This window comes from Tenrec ecaudatus, chromosome 3 (genome assembly GCF_050624435.1).
Source record: "Tenrec ecaudatus isolate mTenEca1 chromosome 3, mTenEca1.hap1, whole genome shotgun sequence".
Taxonomy (NCBI): Eukaryota; Metazoa; Chordata; class Mammalia; order Afrosoricida; family Tenrecidae; genus Tenrec; species Tenrec ecaudatus.
The window spans coordinates 183,248,072-183,268,019 of NC_134532.1; the positions used below are offsets into that span (position 1 = coordinate 183,248,072).

Genomic DNA, 19,948 nt, shown 5'->3' on the forward strand with positions numbered 1-19,948 from the left:
TCCCTGCTAGATAGTCACTTGTTTAACTTCAAGCCATTAAGACCGCAGATGCTATATCTTTTAATAGTCAGGCACCATCAGCTTTCTTCACTACATTTGCTTATGCACCCAGTTTGTCTTCAGCAATTGTGTCAGAAAGGTGAGTATCGTATAGTGCCACATTATTAGAACAAGCAGTTCTTGTACTGAGGTAAGACTTTAGTACAGCCCAAAGTCCATCAGATTCCTTGTTGTATTTACATATACATATATATACACATAGATAAATACACCTTTATATATTTACATATATATATATATTTATTCCTATATATATATATAATTTTTACTTTCTTCTTTTTACTTTTTGTCTTTCCTTCTGCCCTACTATCACATTTACCCATCGTTCACCTCTCAGTAATTCCTCTCGTATACATTTCGTATACACCCTTCTCATCGTGAATTTTATACCCCTTGTTTTTCCCTTGTCCCTGTCATTATTGGCTCACAGCTCCCCTCCCCCACTTCCTCCTTTCCTATGTGGTAGGGAGTGAGGGACGAGGGGGGCGGAGAGGCCTACCCCGAACCGTCAATCCTGTTTCTGTGTCCTTGGAATTGCTTATGCTGCCTGTCTTATACAGATAGATACCAAAAGAGGGGGTGGGGAGGGGGCGAAAAAAAGAAAAGCCATACAAATAGTTCCGAGTCTAACTGCTTTAGTTTGGCCCAGAGTAGATGAGTGTCTCTCTGTTAAAGAGCGAGCAGGCCCTGGTGGCATCCACCAGCCCAACCTCCTTTTCTTTCAGTGTTCCAAATCCGGGACCCACCTACCTAACAGCACTTACACCCTTTCAGTCCTTAGCATTCGTGACTGAGAGGCAGGCCTCCTATGAACCCACATTGCTCTACCTACAGTCAGGGATGCGGTGGTCTAGTGCCCTGCCACCCTGTTATACCTTTAGACTTTCAGTTTGGGCCCCTGGTGAATAACCCAACCAGTTCAGGTGAGGTGCCATGCGCTGCCCCTGAGTAAGTTTACAATCGGGATTCCTCAGAAACTTCGAAGCTTTGCTCCCATTGCCGGTCTGTTGTACTCCACTCATGGTTTGCCCCCATGCGAGACGGTCAGGTCGGCTGCACGCCTGAATCATATCTTCAGTGCTGTCATCTAGGGAGGGGACGCCATGTTATTTTAAATACCAGTGACATCATTTTCAGGATTTTTTGTTTGTTTTTATTATTGTTGTTAGGTACCACAGAGTTGATTTTGACTCGTAGTGCCCCCATATGTCAAAGTAGAACCACACCCGCATCACAGCATGGAAACCCCCATAATATGCCAAACTTAGAGATGGGTCGTGGTTATACTCACCTCCTAGTGGCATTTTAATAAAATTCAGCAGATGCTTGTGAAAATGGTGATGCAGTGGAGGCAGCTGAGTTCCTCCTCTAACTTTACAAGGGTGGAGAATAATCAAGATCAAGAGTCAAAAGCAGATTCTTGTAAGATAGCGGTCAGACATACCTCCTTTCTCCAATCTCTTAACTAATTCTGACACCTGTTCTCACGCTGACAAATGACATTCTCGGCTTCTCTGCTGGGTCTCATAATTCATTGAAATGGCTACAGAGAAATCACAGACAATTCTCATAATTGCGATATTTATTAAGGAAGTCACAGGCTACAACCTAGGATCAGAAATGATAGTTCTTTAATCAGGGAATTTCCTTAGATATGCAGCAGGTAGGCTGCAATTCAGCCTCTTAGCCTCTTGGCCTAGCCTCCCCGTCAAGCTCATGCAAGTGTTATAAAGTCCTTTCGCTAACTCCAGTAAGCGCCAGAGGCAATCCACTCTGTGAGCCAGCCTCTCCCCAGAGGTGCTCAGTGCTATTGCTTTATGGTGCTATCCTAGGGCCATCTTGCACGGGTCTCCTGGTTTTACTGCCACCACTTCTCTGCCACCATTTCTCTCCATCTTGTGCTGTTCCCGATGTTGTCGCTCTACCTCTATCGCCTGAGTTTAGGAGGTTCTCAGCCTAGAGGCTCTTGGTTCAGAGGACACAGTCTACTCTTATCCCTTCTTTATAGCAATAAGTCCATCCAACCTCCCTTCTTTTGGCTTCTGGAGACCATTTTAAGCCTAGTGGGATGACTAAACCAACCAATCCCTCATTTGGATCTATAGACCTTATTTGCACTGTCCCACCCCACAGGTCCACCACGTGTCTGTCAGTTTGTCCTATTGTGGTGGCCTGCATGTTGCTGTGATGCTGGAAGCTGTGTTACTGGTATTTCAAATACCAGCAAAGTCACTCAAAGTGAACAGGTTTCAGCAGAGCTTCCAGACTAAGAACAGATAATGAATAAGGAATCAGTTGGCCGCTTCTGAGGAATTGACCACTGAAAACCTTGTCAACAGCAGTGAAACATGAACAGAAAACCTTATGAATAACATCAATACATTGTGAAATATAGTTCAGAAGATGTACCCCTCAAATCAGAAGACCCTCAAAATGCTATGGAGGAAGAGCCGCCCTCTCAGAGTAGAGATGATCATAATAACATGGATGGAGTGAAGCCTTTGAGACTTTCATCTGCTGATAGGGCATGACTCAAAATCAGAGGAAGCAACGGCAAGCATCTGTTAACAATTGGAATTTTTAATGTACAGAGTATACATTTAGGAAAACTTGAAGTCATTAAAAATGAAATGGGACCAATAGAGATCAATATCCTAGATGCCACTGAGCTGAAAGGGACTGGTATTGGTCATTTTGAATCAGAAAATCATACGGTTCAAGAGGATTGGCATCATACATGTCATCACAAAGGCCATTACAAAATTGATCTTGGGGTACAATGCTATCTGTGATAGGTTAATATCTATTCAAATACAAGGAACGTCAATCAGTATAATTATTATTCAGATTTATACACCAACCACTAAAGCTAATGAGGAAGAAACTGAAGAACTTGACCAACTTTAGGTGGGAGGGGGAGGTAACACCGGGACTGATCTAGATTGAATTGCTCGCTTTGGGGAAAATCATCCATAGGGGGAGGGAGAGCCGTAGGATGGTGATTGCTATTCAATTCTATGATGTGTAAATTATGTGCCAATAAAACTGTTGAAATAATTTTAATTGATCAAACATGTGATCAAGATGCATTGACAATTATTGGCGATTGGAATGCAAACATTGGAAACAAAGAAAAAGTAGTTGGAAAATATAGCCTTGGTGGTAGAAATGAAGCTAGAGATCATTTGATAGAATTTTGCTAGACCAATGACTTATTCATCTGAAATATCTTTTTTCAACAAAGCAAATGGCAAGTATACAAGGACACCTCCAGATGGAATCCAAAGAAATCAGATCGACTGCTTTGTGGGAAGAGATGATGGAGAAGCTCAATATCAGCAGCTGAAATGAGCCCTGAGGCTGACTGTGGAATATACCATCAATTGCTCATATGTAAGTTCATGTGGAAGGGCCCTTCGTGGCATACTAGTAGTTACCCATTGGGCTGATAAACACACAGTCAGCAGTTTGAAGCCACCAGCCACTCCATGGGAGAAAGAAGAGACTTTCTAATCCCATAAAGAATTACAACCTCTGAAACCCACAGGGGCAGTTCTAGCCTGTCCTGTAGGGTCACTGTAGTTGAAATCAACTTTATGACAGTCCGTTTTGGGGGGATTTTAGGTTGAGCTAAAGAAAATTCAAACAACTCCACAAGAGTCCAAATATGACCTTGCGTGTATCCTACCTGAATTATGAGACTGTCTCAAGGACAGATTTGATGCATTGAACATTAATGACAGAAGACATTAGTGACAGAAGATGAGCTGAGGTTACATCAAAAACATCATATACGAAATCAGAGAAATATCATTAAAAAGACAGGAAGGAAAGAAAGAAAAGATCAAAATGGATGTTAGAAGGCACTCTGAACGTTGCTCTTAATCCTAGAGTCGGTAAGCCAAATGGAAGAAATGATGAAGCAAAAGAGTTGAATAGAAAATTTCCAAGGGCATCTGAAGAAGACAAAGTCAAATAGTCTAATGAAATATACAAAGACTGAGAGTTAGAAAACCAAAAGGGAAAAACACATTCAGCATCTGAAAGAACTCAAGAAAACACTCAAGGTTAGAGTTGCAATCTTGAAAGATCCTCTGGGTATAATATTGAATGGTGCAGGAAGCATCAAAGAAGATAGAAAACAAGAACCCACAACACAGGGAATCCAGGATAGATAAACCCCTCGGGGCCAACAAGGAGAGTAGCGATACCAGGAGGATTGGGGGAGGATGTGGGGGGGGGGGATCGATCACAAGGATCAATCTGTAACCCCCTCCCAGGGGGAGGAATAACAGAAAAGTGTGTGAGGGGTGACAGAGGACTATGTACAATATGAAAATAATAATCTATAACTTATCAAGGGTTCATGAGGGAGGGAGGGTGGGGAGGGAAGGGGAAGAAATGGGAAGCTGATATCAGGGGTTCAAGTGGAAAGAGAATGCTTTGAAAATGATGATGGCGGCCTATGTGCAAATGTGCTTGACACATTGGATGAATGTGTGGATTGTGATAAGAGATGTAAGAGCGCCAATAAAAGTATTTTTTTTAAAAAGGAGAAGAAGAAAAAGAAAGAAAGAAAGATTACACAGTCACTATACCAAAAGGAACTTTGTGAAACATTGAACAACAGATATCCCCTTAAAGACTAAGATGCACCTGACCCAACCCATGGTATTTTCAATCACCTCATAGCATATGAACACCGTATAATGACTAATTAAGACCACAAAAGGATTGATGCATTTGAATGCAATATGGTATCGGGAGATAATATTGCAAGTAGCATGGAATATTGAGAACATTGTGGACTTCCAGGAAAACAAACAAACCCGTCTCGAAAGAAGTAACAGAATTCTCCTTAAAAGCTAAGATAGCAAGACATTGTCTCGTGTACTTTGGACATATCATCAGGAAAGACCAGTCCTTGGAAAGGGACATCGTACTAATAAAGTAGAGAATCAGTAGATGAGAGGAAGGTCCTCTGATCAGGCGGATTGATCCAATGGCTGCAACAGTTGACTCAACATACAACAAATGTAAGGACGGCAGGAGGCTGGGCAGTACTTTCTGTTGTAGATGGGGTCTCTAGGAGGTGAAATCAACTTTCATGCGCCTTATTTATATTAGCAGCAAGCTATTGAATCCTCTTGGTGGATCACAAGCTCCCTATTTTCATAGCCCCACCCAGTCATTGTATGGGAGCCACTGAGCTGGGACTAGGGAAGCCATGGCCCTACATAAAAGACACACTCCACCCCCACCCCCACCCCGCCTAACACTCAGTACGTTTGAGGAAGTGCTCGAGCTTCCTTCAGACTGCAAGCGGGGCAGACAGGCAAACTATCTTGGTAAGAAATCTTCTTTATGATTCTCTAAAAGAAAGTTATGATGCAGCTAGTTATTGGCTACAAAAAATCTCAAAGTTCTCCCAGCCTGCGTCCTGGGTGTTTTTCCCAGTGGGTGATCTTTCTGATTATTTGAGTGAGCTATTGTTCATCAGCCACTCTTCCTGAGTCAGAACCTGTTTTGCTGTTCTCCCCCTTCCTGAATAGAATCTCATGCATGATTTACTTTAAAGAGATATTTTTTGACTCAGAGGGAAATGATTCGAGTCATAAATGGTTTCCTATGGTTGTTTTACCAAGCTCTTAGTCTATTCCTAGTGCACTTTTCTTTACCCTCCCTCCCCGCCACCCGCTTCCTCATGCACCCTTGATAATTTATAAATTTTTTGGTTTATCATACACTGTCCAACATCTCCCTTCACCCACTTTTCTGTTGTCCATGCCCCCAGGGAGGAAGTTATATGTAGATTCTTGTAATCAGTTCCCCCTTGCTACTCCACATTCCCTCCACCCTCCTGGTATCGCCACTTTCACCACTGGTTCTGAAGGGATCATCTGTCCTGGATTCCCTGTGTTTCCACTTCCTATCTGTACCAGTGTGCATCCTCTGGTCCAGCCAGATTTGTAAGGTAGAATTGGGATCATGATAGTGGTGGGGAGGAAGCATTAAAGAACTACAGGAATGCTGTATGTTTCATCGTTGCTACACTGCACCCTGACTTGCTCATCTCCTCCCCAAGACCATTCTGTAAGGGGATGTTCAGTTGCCTACAGATGGATGGGCTTTGGGTCCCCACTCTGCACTCACCCTCATTCATATCATTTTTTTGTTTTTTTATGCCTGATACCGTATGCCTTCAACACCTCGTGATCACACAGGCTGGTGTGCTTCTTCCATTTGGGCTTTGTTGCTTCTGAGCTAGATGGCTGCTTGTTTACCTTTAAGCCTTTAAGACTCCAGACGCTACATCTTTTTATAGCCAGGCACCACCAGCTTTCTTCGCCACATTTGCTTATGCACCCTCTTTGTCTTCAGCGATCATGTTGGGAAGGTGAGCATCATGGAATGCCAATTTAATAGAACAAAGTATTCTTTCATTGGCTCCTCTGCTCTTAAGAACAGGTTTGATTTCCTCTTTTCCTCTGGGCTGTTCCCACGACCTACTCTTTTCTGTTTTGTTTTTTTTTTCCTTCCGGCTACTAGAACTCTTTTGGGGATTGAAGATTTTAGAAACATTTCCCAGGCTTTACCCCATGTGGTGAAAAGATTTGAATGTGAATGAGTCTTTACATTAAAAAAAAATCCCCCAAACCATAGGCAACAAAGCAGACACAAACACTTGTCCTATCTGATCTTGTCATTCTGTGGTTACTAGATAAATTGTTCCAGAGCTGGAACAGAGAAAACAGTCAATAAATAGTGTGGGACTGAATTGACTCAGTGATAATGGGTTTTTTTGTTCTTAATTTAACCAATTTAGCAAAAAATAATTTTATTTCATAGTTTTGAAATTCTAATACAGATGAGATTTAGTGGTAGTCATTAGGGATTTTATTAATGTTTTAACTGCTTGTATGATTTGGCCTAGGGGGACATACTCCATTGACTTTCATTGATTTGACAAGCGTGGCATATAAAATTTCAAGGTCCTTTAGGTACCTGTAAATTAGTTTCTTGTATGTGCCATACTTGGATTTATCAATTATAGGAATGCGAATGGTTTCATAAACTGAGTCCTTCAAATGAACGACTTTAAATAAAAGTCGGGCAAAGAGAAGACAGTTGAATGCACAAATGAATTTATCAAGATATAAAGCTGAAACCATGCCTTCAGTAGAGGTGTGGGAACACTTAAAGGGAGGTTGGCACCTAGCAGTGTGCTGTGGTGACGTGTCTTTTAAGGGGATGAGGGTCCCTGTGCGCTCCACACTCAGGCTCAGGCCTGAGGTCCAGTCTCTATCCCTGGGTCTCTGGGTCATTTTCTACACACCGTGCCTGACCAAACTAATCACTGCCTCAGCCCTTGATCTTTGGGGTTGGTCAGAGGCAGAAAGGCCCCCAGATTAGGATTCAAATTTAGAATTAGCTACGAAACCCCACTTGAGTCTTCAAGCCCAAGCCACTAGAATCTACCCAGCTTGTGTGACATGTATGTTGAGCGGCAGTAGTGCAATGGATACCCACCAAGAGGGGAAGGCAAGGGGCAGGAAAGGTCTCTGGAAGGGTGTGACAGTTGAGGACAGATCAGAAGGGGGTGATGGAACGCATCATGTGGAATTGTCAGAGAATGGGCCCTGGTAGCATAGAGGCTACATATTGGGCTACTAACCACAAGGTCAGCAGTTCACAACCAGCAGCCACTGCCTGGGAGAATGAGGAGGCTTTTCACTCCCTCCTGAAAAGGTTTACAGTTTCAGAAACCCCTCAGCAGTAGTTCTACTGTGTCCTGTACAGTCACTATGAGGCCGATGGCAGTGAATTTGGTTTGGGGTTTTTTAGTAGATCGTTATGTTTTGAGATGGTAGGCCCTGGCCCAGGCCATCCTTGAGAACTACTTGGACTGTAATTTTAGATTTTTTGTTTTGTGAGCAGATTTCTCCCCGCCCCCCTCTCCCTTTTTTTCCCCCAGGAAGCTGGAGAGGATGAATTGGGAAATCCCTGGGTCCCAGCCAAATACAGTCAATGTAATAAAAACAAAAGGCTCTTTTGTTTACTTTTCATATGCTCTTCAGTGTGGGTGTCTCTTTTCTAAGAGACTTTGCCAGGACTCATGGGGACACCAACCCTTCTTCTTGTGTCTTAAATGAAATCAAGACACCCAAGGCATCCTTTGGGAGCTCTGCAGAAGGCTAAGTCCAAGGGGAACTCCGAGGACCAGCCACCATTGCATAGTCAGCTTGGGGAATTATTGCAAGAAGGTTTTTTCAGGGACATGAAAGGCTCAGGCCCTTCTATGACCCTTGAGATGGGTTAAGGAGACAGCCTCACACAAACATGCCTCTTGGTGTGAAAGGCGTGTTCCTCTCCAAGACTCACTCCAACACAAGTCCCTGTGGCCATACTCACCGCAGAAATAGTGGTGCCAAAAGAACACCTGAACCGTGTTGTTGTTAATTGCTCACAGCATCTCCATGCTTCAGCTCATTGTTGACGTCACTGAGTCAGTCCATCTAGGAAGGTCGTCTTTTGGACTGGCCCCCGCTTCCCCAAGCATGATGTCCTTCTCCAAGGATGAGTCCCTCCTGATGATACGTCCAGAATGCCTGAAATGAAGTGTCCTCTTACTTGCTGTAGGCAGCGTTCACGTTGTACTTCTTCCAAGAGAGATCTCTTCATTCTTCTGGCAATTCATGAGATTCAATATTCTTCTTCAACACCATAATTCAAAAACATCAATGGCCCTTTGACCTTTCATATGTGTTGTCTGGTTTTGCGTGCCTATGAGATGATACTATATGGTATAGGTGTGTATATTAAAAATATCATAGCTTGCATCAGGAGCACTTTAGTCCTCAAAGGACACCTTTGCTTTTTGACACTTTGTAAAGTGTTAAATAATTTTCTGCAGCAGCAGATTTGTCCAGTGCAGTATGTTGTTTGACTTCTTGGCTGCTGTTTCCATGGGTATTGATTATGGATTCAAGTATAAGAAATTGCCAGAGTCTTGGTAGATGAAAACAACAGGTGTTTAGTCTCAGATAGCTCCAGAGACTCGAAGTCCAAAAATCAGGTGGTAACATATTCCCTCATTCTCCCAGCTCGTTCATTCTCATCCAGCTGCTGCTGGCTGTCGGCTTGCCTTGGTTTGTGTCTACAGCACTCCAATCCCCACTTCTCTCTTCATACGGCTTTTTCCTCTGTTTCCTTGACTGTGGTAGTTGGATATTACGTCAACTAGACACTCCTGGCTAGGGACAGAGTTCAGTCCATCAAGCACGTGGTAGGGTGATGCCACCTCCTTGGAACTGTGGCCTTTATGTAAAAGCACGATAGAACGGAAACAATTCCTCTCTGCCACTTAGCCTTCCTCCTTGGCGACTCAGTGTCTGCTTCCAGGGATGCCTCCTGTGGGCCTCCAGACCCCGGGAGCTGTTGGAGCCCTGCCATGCTTCCGCTGACCTTGGATCCACATGACTCCGCTCTCACTGACCTGTGATCTCCCAGCTTCGCCTTTCATTGACCTGCCGCTTGGTGAGACTGACGAGGACCCTTGCTAGCATTGAATGCATGAATTCGAACTAGACTATGCTGGGGCTTCTTACTTCTTGATGGAAGGCTGTTTCTTGATACGAAATTCTTTGTTGTACACCAATGAAGGGCCCTGGTTTGTTTCTCTAGACAACCCAGCCCAGCACACTGGCATGTCTGTCTGTTTTGAATCTCCCTACCTTTCTCTTCCAAGGGCACCTGTTATGGCATTTAGATGATCCAAGGTAATCTCACGATCCTCATCTTAAAACCCTTAATTACATTAGCAGAGCCCGCCCCTCTTTCCCATCCACCCAATAAGGTAATAATCACAGGCTTTTAGGGGCTACCGCTTTCACCAGAATACCCTCAGCATGGAAAGGTCTTTGACTGTAAGTACAATGCTTATTTGGAGTCCTGGTAGTGTAATGAGTTATATATTTGATTGCTAACCTCAATTTTCAAATCACCAGTCACTCCAAGGGAGAAAGATGAGGCTTTCTGCTCCTATGAAGATTCGCAATCTCAGAAACCCTAGGGAATTCTACTCTACCCTGTCGGGTTGTTATGGGTCAGAATCTAGTCAATGGATAGGCAGTAAGTTTGGTTTTTTAATTGCAGAAGCCTTGTTCATTGACATGTATATTTTTCTGGGTTCATGTTGGGTAGCCCCAAAGAAGAAAGCATTAATTTTAGTAGGCTCTACTGAAAAATAATTGTCAGCCCTATCTGACCTAATAGAATCATTTAATGTGGACCTTTCTCTCCCCCCTAGGTTCCCTATCTGCAGGAAGATGTTCTGAACAACCACCACAGTGAGGAAATCCTAGAGTCACGAAATGACTGAAAGGAATTCTAGCATCTTCCACTTGGCCATCTTCTTGGTGTTAATACTTAAGCTCAGAAGCCAGTTGCCTGATGGAAATGAGGTCTTCACTGACAAGTCAAAAGGCAATTACACTGATATTCCCAAAGACGTCTTGCTGGAAACAACAATCCTAGATGTGTCACAAAATTCTATCTCTAAACTGCAGACTTCCGACTTCTCTTCCCTATCAAAGCTGAGGGTTTTAATCCTTTCTCATAATAAAATCCAGTCTCTTAATACCAGTATTTTCAAATTCAACCTGGAATTGGAATACTTGGATCTGTCCCACAATCAACTGTGGACACTTTTTTGTGCCCCTACTGTAAACTTCAGGCACTTGGACCTCTCATTCAATGACTTTGATGTCCTTCCCATCTGCAGCGAGTTTGGCAACATGACTGAACTGTCTTTCCTGGGATTGAGCGCCACACGGTTGCAAAAATCTCCTGTACAGTTAATTGCTCATCTGAATATCAGCAAAGTTGTGCTAGTCTTAGGAGAACTTTATGGGCAACGTGAAGACTCCAAGAGCCTCCAGGACTTAAACACCAAGAGTCTACACATTGTTTTCCCCCAACGCACGGCCTTCCATTTTGTTTTGGATGTAGCAGCCAGCAGTGCTGTCAGTTTGGAACTGTCTAATATCAATTGTGTGCAAAATGAGGACGAGCAGTATTTCCTCAATGCCCTGTTAAAGGTTCAAAAGAATCCAAGGTTATTAAACCTGACCATCAACCACATCAACACCACCTGGAATTCTTTCATTAGGATTCTCCAGTTGGTTTGGCACACCTCCATCGAGTATTTCTCCATAGCAAACGTGGAACTGAATGGTCAACTTCACCAGACAGAGTTTCGCTACTCTGACACTTCACTGAAGGCCTTGTCTATTCACCAAGTGCTCAGCAACGCCTTCTATCTGCAACAGGATTATATTTACAGCATCTTTTCAAATATGAACATCCAAAGCCTCAGAGTAACTGCCACACGCATGGTGCACATGTTTTGCCCCCTCCAAATTAGCCCGTTTGTGTATTTGGATTTCTCCAATAATCTCTTGACAGATGCGGCTTTTGAGAATTGTGGAACCTTGACTAAGTTGGAGATACTTATCTTAGAACTGAATCAATTAAAAGAGCTGGCCAAGATAGTTCATATGACCAAGGACATGAAGTCTCTACAAAAACTGGATATTAGCCAGAATTCTCTCAGGTATGAAACTGAAATAAATTGCCCTTGGACTAGAAGCTTATTAATTTTGAATATGTCTTCAAACATACTGACAGACTCTGTTTTCAGATGCTTACCTCCGAAGGTCACAGTACTTGACCTTCACAATAACAGAATAAAGAGCATTCCTAAAGATGTCACCAGCCTGGAAGCTTTGGAAGAACTGAATGTTGCTTTCAATTCCTTTACTGACCTTCCTGGCTGTGGCACACTTGGCAGCCTTTCCGTGCTGCTCATTGCCCACAATGCCATTTCCCAGCCATCAGAGAAGTTCTTCTCCACTTGCCAGAGGATGAGGTCGATGAAAGCAGGCAACAATCCATTCCAATGTTCGTGTGAGCTAAGAGACTTTATCAAAAATATCAGCCACATATCAAGTGATGTGGTTGAGGACTGGCCTGAGGCTTATAACTGTGCCTACCCAGAAAGCTATAAGGACACCGCCCTAAAGGACTTCCATGTGTCTGAGTTAGCCTGCAACACAACTCTGCTGATTGGCACCATTGGCATCATCATGCTGGTGCTGACCGCTACCGTGACCTTCATGTGCATCTGCTTGGATCTGCCCTGGTACCTCCGGATGGTGTGTCAGTGGACCCAGGCCCGGCACAGGGCTCGGAACATCCCTTTAGAAGAACTCCAGAGAAATGTCCAGTTCCACGCTTTTATTTCATACAGTGGGCATGATTCGGCCTGGGTGAAGAATGAACTACTGCCAAACCTAGAAAGAGAAGGCATCCGGATCTGCCTCCATGAGAGAAACTTTGTGGCTGGCAAAAGCATCGTGGAAAATATCATAAACTTCATTGAGCAGAGCTACAAGTCCATTTTCGTTTTGTCTCCCAACTTTGTCCAGAGTGAGTGGTGTCATTATGAGCTCTACTTCGCCCACCACAAACTCTTCCATGAAGGAGCTGATAACCTAATCCTGATCTTGCTCGAATCCATCCCCCAGTACACCATTCCGAGCAACTATCACAAGCTCAAAACTCTCATGGCAAGGAAGACTTATTTGGAATGGCCCAAGGAGAAGAGCAAACATGGACTTTTCTGGGCTAACCTAAGAGCTGCCATTAGTATTAAGTTGATGGAACAAAAGAAAGACATCGTGTAAACTTTTCAATGTTGCTGCCTTGCGCCTTTCCAACAAGTACTTTATTTTGTCTTAATAGGAATCTGACCGAATTTCAAATATGTGATGTAAATAAAATGTACCCTTTAGTGGTCCCCAGCTAGCCAGGTATAGGAAGCAATAAGAAGCAGGGTCTGGCCTGTCTTGGCAGAGAGGGGGTATCTGCCTAAGATCGCACAGACAGCAAGTAGCATAGTCTCTTAAGTGCTCTCTTTCAGCCCCTCTCTGTCTTTTTCTTGGGTCGCTAGGATTTGAGCTTTCACTTGGGATAGGCAAGAGTCACCAGCACATCAGACAATAATCATGAGGTCACAGGTATTTCAGGACCACTGCTCTGCCTGCCTCTCCAAGGGGTCTGAGGGTCCCTGCCCTTCCCTCATAGACCAAGCCACTGGCTGCAACTGCGTCCCTGTTTGCAATGTTCCAGGTATGAGGCACCCGTCCCCTGCCTGGTGATGTTCACCAGATCAGACCGTCACCTATTCACAGCCTCTCCACAAGCTGCCCTTGGCCAGTAGGAACGTTAGCACACAGAGTCACTTTCTTGACTGGGAAGCCATCCCCACTCCAGGGACTATGTGAGCTCTACCTGGATCTCAGCTCTATTTTCCTAATGCCTCTCAGGACGCTGTGAGAGGCAGTCACCTTGGGAGAGTGGACAGGTCACAGTGCCAGGAGGTTGACTGTTCACCACCAGCTGCTCCACAGGAGAAAGCTAAGGCTTTCTACTCCCGTAAAGCGTTAAGGTCTCTGAGATGCACAGGGGCAGTTCTACCTTGTCCTGTGACAAGGTTGCCATGAGTCAGAATCAACTGGATGGCAGCGAGTGCTTGGTTGTGAGGACATACTGCTACACATTTTATGCAAACTGGATGGTGATATAGTTAAAGTTTATTGTGCCAACCTGGCTGATAAACACATGGGGTTAATTGAAGGGTGGAGAGATAAATGGCTCGGTAAGCCTTGCCTTTCAAGTTCTCGGGCCTCTTGTTTGTGATGGTCAGACCAGGGTGCCTGTTTCCGCTGGCAAGGCGCACTTCCTGCAAGACGTCCCTGAGACGAAGCCACATGGACCTACCCCAATGCAGCCCTGGGTTCTGGAGCAGCCGTGTGGAGACCCCTGCCAGCGCTGAGATGCTTACACGTTCACTGCTTCAGCTTTCCTCCTGCAGTCAGCGTCATTGCATTTTGTGGATTGGTGTTGGACATATGGGCTAATGTTGGACTTGTGGGCTTGGGCAGCACTGGGTTGGGATGTTTTCTTGATGTGCACTTAACCTTTATATAAAACTCTTTCTTATACATGAGTTTTAGTGGATTTGTTTCTCTAAAGTACCCAAACACAGATGGCATGGCTTGACCCAAGAGGAGCCCTCACTGAACACAAGAAACACACAAAAATTCAATCATTGGTATTGATTCTGACACAGGGTGCCTCGATATATGCAGAGTAAAACTGTGGTCCATCAAGTTTTTTTTAAAGAAAAAAAACATGTTATTATTGTTGATAATATGTTGTTGTTGTTGTTCGGTACTAACAAGTCAACTCCAACCCATAACAACCCTCTGCACAACAGAGCGAACCACTGCAGGGTCAACCACACAGTTGTTCCTGTGCCTGAGCCCATTGATGCAGCCACTGTGTCAATCCATCTGCTTGGGGTCTTTTCTCTTTTTCACTGCCCCTCCCCTTTACCAAACATGATGGCCTTCTCCAGCGACTGATCTCTCCTGGCAATACGTCCAAAGTGTGTAAAAAGAAGTCTTGCCATCCTTGCTTCTAAGGATCACTCTAGCTTTGCTTTTTCCAACACCAATCTGTCCTTTTAGCAGTCTATGGTACTTTCAATATTGTTCTCTAGCTCCATAGTTCAAATGCATCGATTCTTCTACGGTCTTCCTTATTCAACGTCCAACTTTCACATGTACATGATGCAACAGACAATACCATGGCTTGGGTCAGGCACACTTGCTTAATCCTCAAAGAAACATCCTATCTATTCAATACTTTAAAGAGATATGCCTAATGCAATAGGACTTTTGATCTCTTGACTGCTGCTTCCATGAACATTAAGTGTGGATGCAAGCAAGACAAAATCCTTGACAACTTCAACCTTTTCTCCATTTATCATGATCTTACGTAGGGTTCAGTTGGGAGGATTTTGGTCTTCCTTACAGTGAGTTGTAGTCCATACTGAAAGCTATGATCCTCCACCTTCACCAGCAAGCGCTTCCAGTCCTATCACTTTCAGCAAGCAAGGTGTGTCATCTGCACACTGCAGGTTGTTAATAAGCCTCCCTCCAATCCTGGAGCCACACTCTCCTGCGTGTAATTCAGCTTCTCTGATGATTTGTTCAGCATACAAATGAAACAAGTATAGTGAGAGGATACAACCCTAAAGCACACCTCTCCTGATTTTAACCCATGCAGTATTCCCTTGTGTACACAACTGCCTCTTGATCCGTGTACATGTTCCTCATAAGCACCATCAAGTGTTCCAGAATTCCCATTCTTCTCAAGGTTATCCACGGTTTATTATGGTCCACATAGTCGAATATCCTTGCATAGGCAATGAAGCACAAGTAAACATCTTCCTGGTATTCTCTGCTTTGAGCCAAGATCCATCTGACATCAGTAATTATCTCCCTTTTTCCACGCCCTCTTCTGAATCCAGCCTGAACCTCAGGAAGCTTCCTGTCAATGTACTGCTGCAATATAACAAGAATATGAGCAGGGTTTAAAAAGTTCACAGAACATTTGAATGAAAAGATAATGGATTTTTCCCCATGAGATTTTTAAAGCTTCCTCAATTGTGCCAACAAGTCAATTCTGACTCAGCGCAACCCTGCACACAACAGAAGGAAACACTGCCAGGCCCTGCACCCTGCTCACAGTTGTTCCCAGGCTTGAGTCAGTGGTGGGATTCAGCCAGTTCACATTGGTTGGGCAGAACCAATTTCTACTTTTTTTGTTGAGTTCGGTTAAATTGACACTTGTAGTCTGGGTTTTCTCTAAGGTGGGTGGCTGGGCTCAATGGGGAGATCACAAATTTACATTCCTTGTGCTGTTTAAACATTCATCTATGCAACAGCATATCCTAAGCACCCAGAGTAATGTTCATTCTGTCCACAGGTATAAAAAATGTGATGAAATGATGCTTGTAGTATTTATTTATTCATTTCATAACATTTCTTATACTTTTGATGAAATAATATGTTTTTATTCCCTTGTGTTTGTTACTTCAGTAAACAAACATATAACATAAAGAGAAGTGCCAAGCAACCAGAGGGTGACAGGCTGATGGCATTTGCTTCAGCTTTGTGTTACACCCTAAATTCTCACGGGATATTACAAGTGAAAGTGTGAAAAGAGCTAAAAATATTGCCAGAACAATTGCTATAAATTCAGAATTGGAAAGTGGTTTCCCAAAGATGAACATGAGATGTTCATACATCAAATAAAATGCCTGTGGTCTAATTGGCCTGCCGTTAAAGGAATGGGCTCCTACTCCTACAGTAAAGAGATGGTTTAAGGAACAATCACACAGCTTCTAATGCCTGGTTAAAAGAGAAGAATAGTACAAGTGAGAACATTAATCAAACAGCAATGTAGAAATATCTTAAGTAGCAGGTATATTGTTTTGTCAGGTCTTATTTAATATTGTTTCATTGATATTTTAAAACTCTTAACATAATCTAATTTTGTGTACCTCTTTTATTGTTCTTCTTTAAGTATTAACTTTATAGAATAATAAACTACCTTTCAGCATATCTTTTTTTATACTTAAAACAGTTATTAGGGTAGTGGACAGGTTCTTAAATTATTTGAATCCCATAACTAGCTTGAGCCCATTGTTGTAGCCACGGTGTCATTCCATCACCTTGAGAGCCTGTCTCTTCTTCACCACCCCTCTACCTTACCAAACATGATGTCCTTCACCCGGGACTGGTCTCCCCTGATAATATGTTCAAAGTATGTAAGACAGAGTCTTACCATCCTTGCCTCTAGGGAGCACTCTGGCATACTTCTTCCAACACAGATCGGCTTGTCCTTTCAGTGGTCCGTGGTATTTTGCATGTTCTTCTCCAGCACCACTCTTCTTCCCTCTTCCCTATTTAATATCCAACTTTGACACACATAGGAGACAATCAAAAATACCATGACGTGGGTCAGGTTCACCTTCATCCTCAAAGTAACAACGTTTGTTCTTCAGTACTCTAAAGAGGGCTCATACAGGAGATGTACCCAATGAGACTCTTTTATGTCTTGACTGCTGCTTTGATGAGCATCGATTGTGAATGAAGCAAGACAAAATGCTTGACACGTTCAACCTTCTCTCCATCCATTGCGACATCACCTCTTGGTCCAGTTATAAGGATTCTGGTTTTCTTTCCACTGATTTGTAATCCGTACTGACGGCTGAAATCCTAGAGCTTCATCAGCAAGTTCCTCAAGTCCTCCTCACTTGCAGTAAGCAAGGATCTGCACGTCATTCAATTCACATCTACCCTGATGCTGCATTCTTCTTCATAGTCACAGCTTGGTCATACACACAGCAACACACACAGCATTTAAAGTATTTGTACATGTCAAATTCAATGTCGATGATTATGGTTTTTGAGTTGGACAACCAGTATCACTTTCCTTTTCGGAATTGTTTCTTCCCATTTCCATAAGCCTACTCTGGTTCGCATCTCAGCTTCCCAGTTGACTATTCATCTGATCCCAGACAGATAGTTCTTAAAAGAGCATAAGCAGTAGGCTGACATTATTTATTAGCCAAGCTAAACGAAGAAATCAGCTGCCCACTTCGGAGAAAGGAGCCGCTGAAATACCTTTTGCATAGCTTTGAAACATTGTCAGATAGTGAAGGCCTAATGAACGGAGCAGAATATTGTCAGAGATCGTGCAGACGGTGGGCCCTTTGGTCTGACGGCACTGGAAATGTGCTCAGTATCAGCTGCTACAAGGAAGCCAGGAGCTGCTCTCTCAGAGTGGAGTCCACCACGGTGATCTGAGTGGAGGAAAGCCTGTGGAGTGGAGTCTTCACTTGCTGATGGAGCATGACTTGAGGTGAAGAGAAACATCTACAGAAATCTGCTAATGATGGGAATTTGGAATGTGTGAAGTATGAATATAGGAAAATTGGAAGTGGTCAGAAATGAAGTGGAACACATAAAGATAGATATCCTAGGCATTAGTGAGCAGAAATGGACTGTTATTGGCCATTTTGAATCAGAAAATCATACAATTTACTATGCCAGGAATGACCCAGACGAGAGGAATGGTGTGGCATTCGTTGTCACGAACGCATTGCACAATCAGTTGTTAAGTACAATGCTGTCCGTGATAGGATTATGTCTATCTGCCTGCAAGGAAATCGAATCAACACGACTATTATTCAGATTTATGCACCAACCACAAAAGCTAGTGGTTCAAATATTAAAGAATTCTACCAATATCTTCAGTCAGAAATTGATCAAGCATGCAATCAGGATGCATTGATAGTTATCGGTGATTGGAATGCAAAAGTTGGAAACAAGGAGAAAGGAATGGTCTTGTAACATGAAGAGTATTATCATAATACATGTAGAAGTTGTTGAATTGGTGAATGTTTTGTTGTGAATATTATTGCCAAAATTAAAATGAGTAATTACATGAATAAAAATAAGTACATGCAAGAAGAAAATGTTCTAAAATTGATTGTGGTAATGGTTGCATAATTTTTCTTCATATGACTGAACTATTGAATTACATGATATCTGGATTAAGTGCCAGTAAAACTTTAAAAAAAGAAAATATGGTTTTGGTGATAAAAATGAAGCTGAAGATGGCTTGATTTAATTTCGCAATGCCAACAACTTGTTCATAGAAAATCCCTCTTTCAACAACACCAAAGAAGACTATACATATGGACTTCTCCAGATGAAATACAAGGAAATCAAATTGACTATATCTGTGGGAAGAGACAGAAGCTCAGTGTCAGCAGCTAAAACCAGCCCAGGGGCTCCCTGTGGAACAGACCATCAATTGCTCCTATGGAAGTTCAGGTTAAAGTTAAAGAAAATTAAAACAAGTCCATGAGAGCCAAAATACAACACTGACTCTAAATGAATATGAATTTTAAGAGAACCTCAAGACATATTGAGCATTAACGGTGAAAGATGCTATGGACTATGAGAGAACATCAAGAACATTCATAAAGAAAGCAGAAGGTCACTAAAAAGACAGGGAAGAAATAAAAGATAAATCGGAATCTCATAAAACACTGAAACTAGCTAACGTAAGTGAAAGAAATGATGAAGTCAAATTGCTCAACAGAAAATTTCAAAGGGCAGCTTGGGAAAACAAAGCCAAATATTACAATGAAATGTTCGAATATCTAGACTTAGAAAACAAAAAAAGGAAGAACAGGCTCAACCCATCTTACACTGATAAAACTCAAAAAAAATTTAAGCTTTGAGTTGCAATATTGAAGTATTCAATGGGCAAAATAATGAATGATTCAAGAAGCATCAGAAGAATATGGAAAGAATACACACAGTCACTGTACCACACAGAGCGAGTCAACATCCTATATTTTCAGGAGGTAGCAGATGAGCAAGAACTAGTGGTGCTGAAAGAAAAACTACAAGCTTACCTAAAAACATTAACCAGAAACAAGACTCCAGGAATTGGTGGAAAACCAATTGAAATCTTTCACCAAGCTGATGAAGCACTAGAAGCACTTACTTGTGTATGCCAGGAGATTTGGAAGACAGCTACTTGGCCAACTAACTGGAAGAGATCCATATTTTATCTCTGGTGGTTACATAATTTCATGTCAACTTGAAGATATATAAAAGTGTAGGGCTGGTCTGGTAGGGTTTGGTCAAGGGCAATGTAACTGAGAGGAATTACTAAAACCCTAATGCAGGCTGAACATGATAGTGGAACAAGAGGAGAGTAAAAGGAAATAGAGGAAAGAACTAGGAGGCAAAGGGAATTTATAGAGGTCTAAATACAGGCATGTACATATGTAAATATATTTATATATGGTGATAGGGAAATAAATTTATGTGCATATATTTATAGGTTTAATATTAAGGCAGCAGATGCACAGTGGTCCTCTCTCTACTCAAGT

At 42.7% G+C, this 19,948-nt stretch overlaps 1 protein-coding gene across 2 annotated transcripts in view; it reads left to right on the top strand.

Moving 5' to 3' along the window:
* Positions 1–14,162, top strand: part of LOC142442940 (toll-like receptor 1) — a 68,590-nt gene extending 54,428 nt beyond the window's left edge. For both annotated transcript variants that reach the window (XM_075544436.1, XM_075544435.1), the window contains exon 2: positions 10,370–14,162. In XM_075544436.1, the coding sequence (XP_075400551.1) occupies positions 10,434–12,806 (2,373 nt within the window). In that variant the 5' untranslated portion in view covers positions 10,370–10,433 and the 3' untranslated portion in view covers positions 12,807–14,162. The remainder of the gene's footprint in view (positions 1–10,369) is intronic.
* Positions 14,163–19,948: the final 5,786 nt, after the last annotated feature.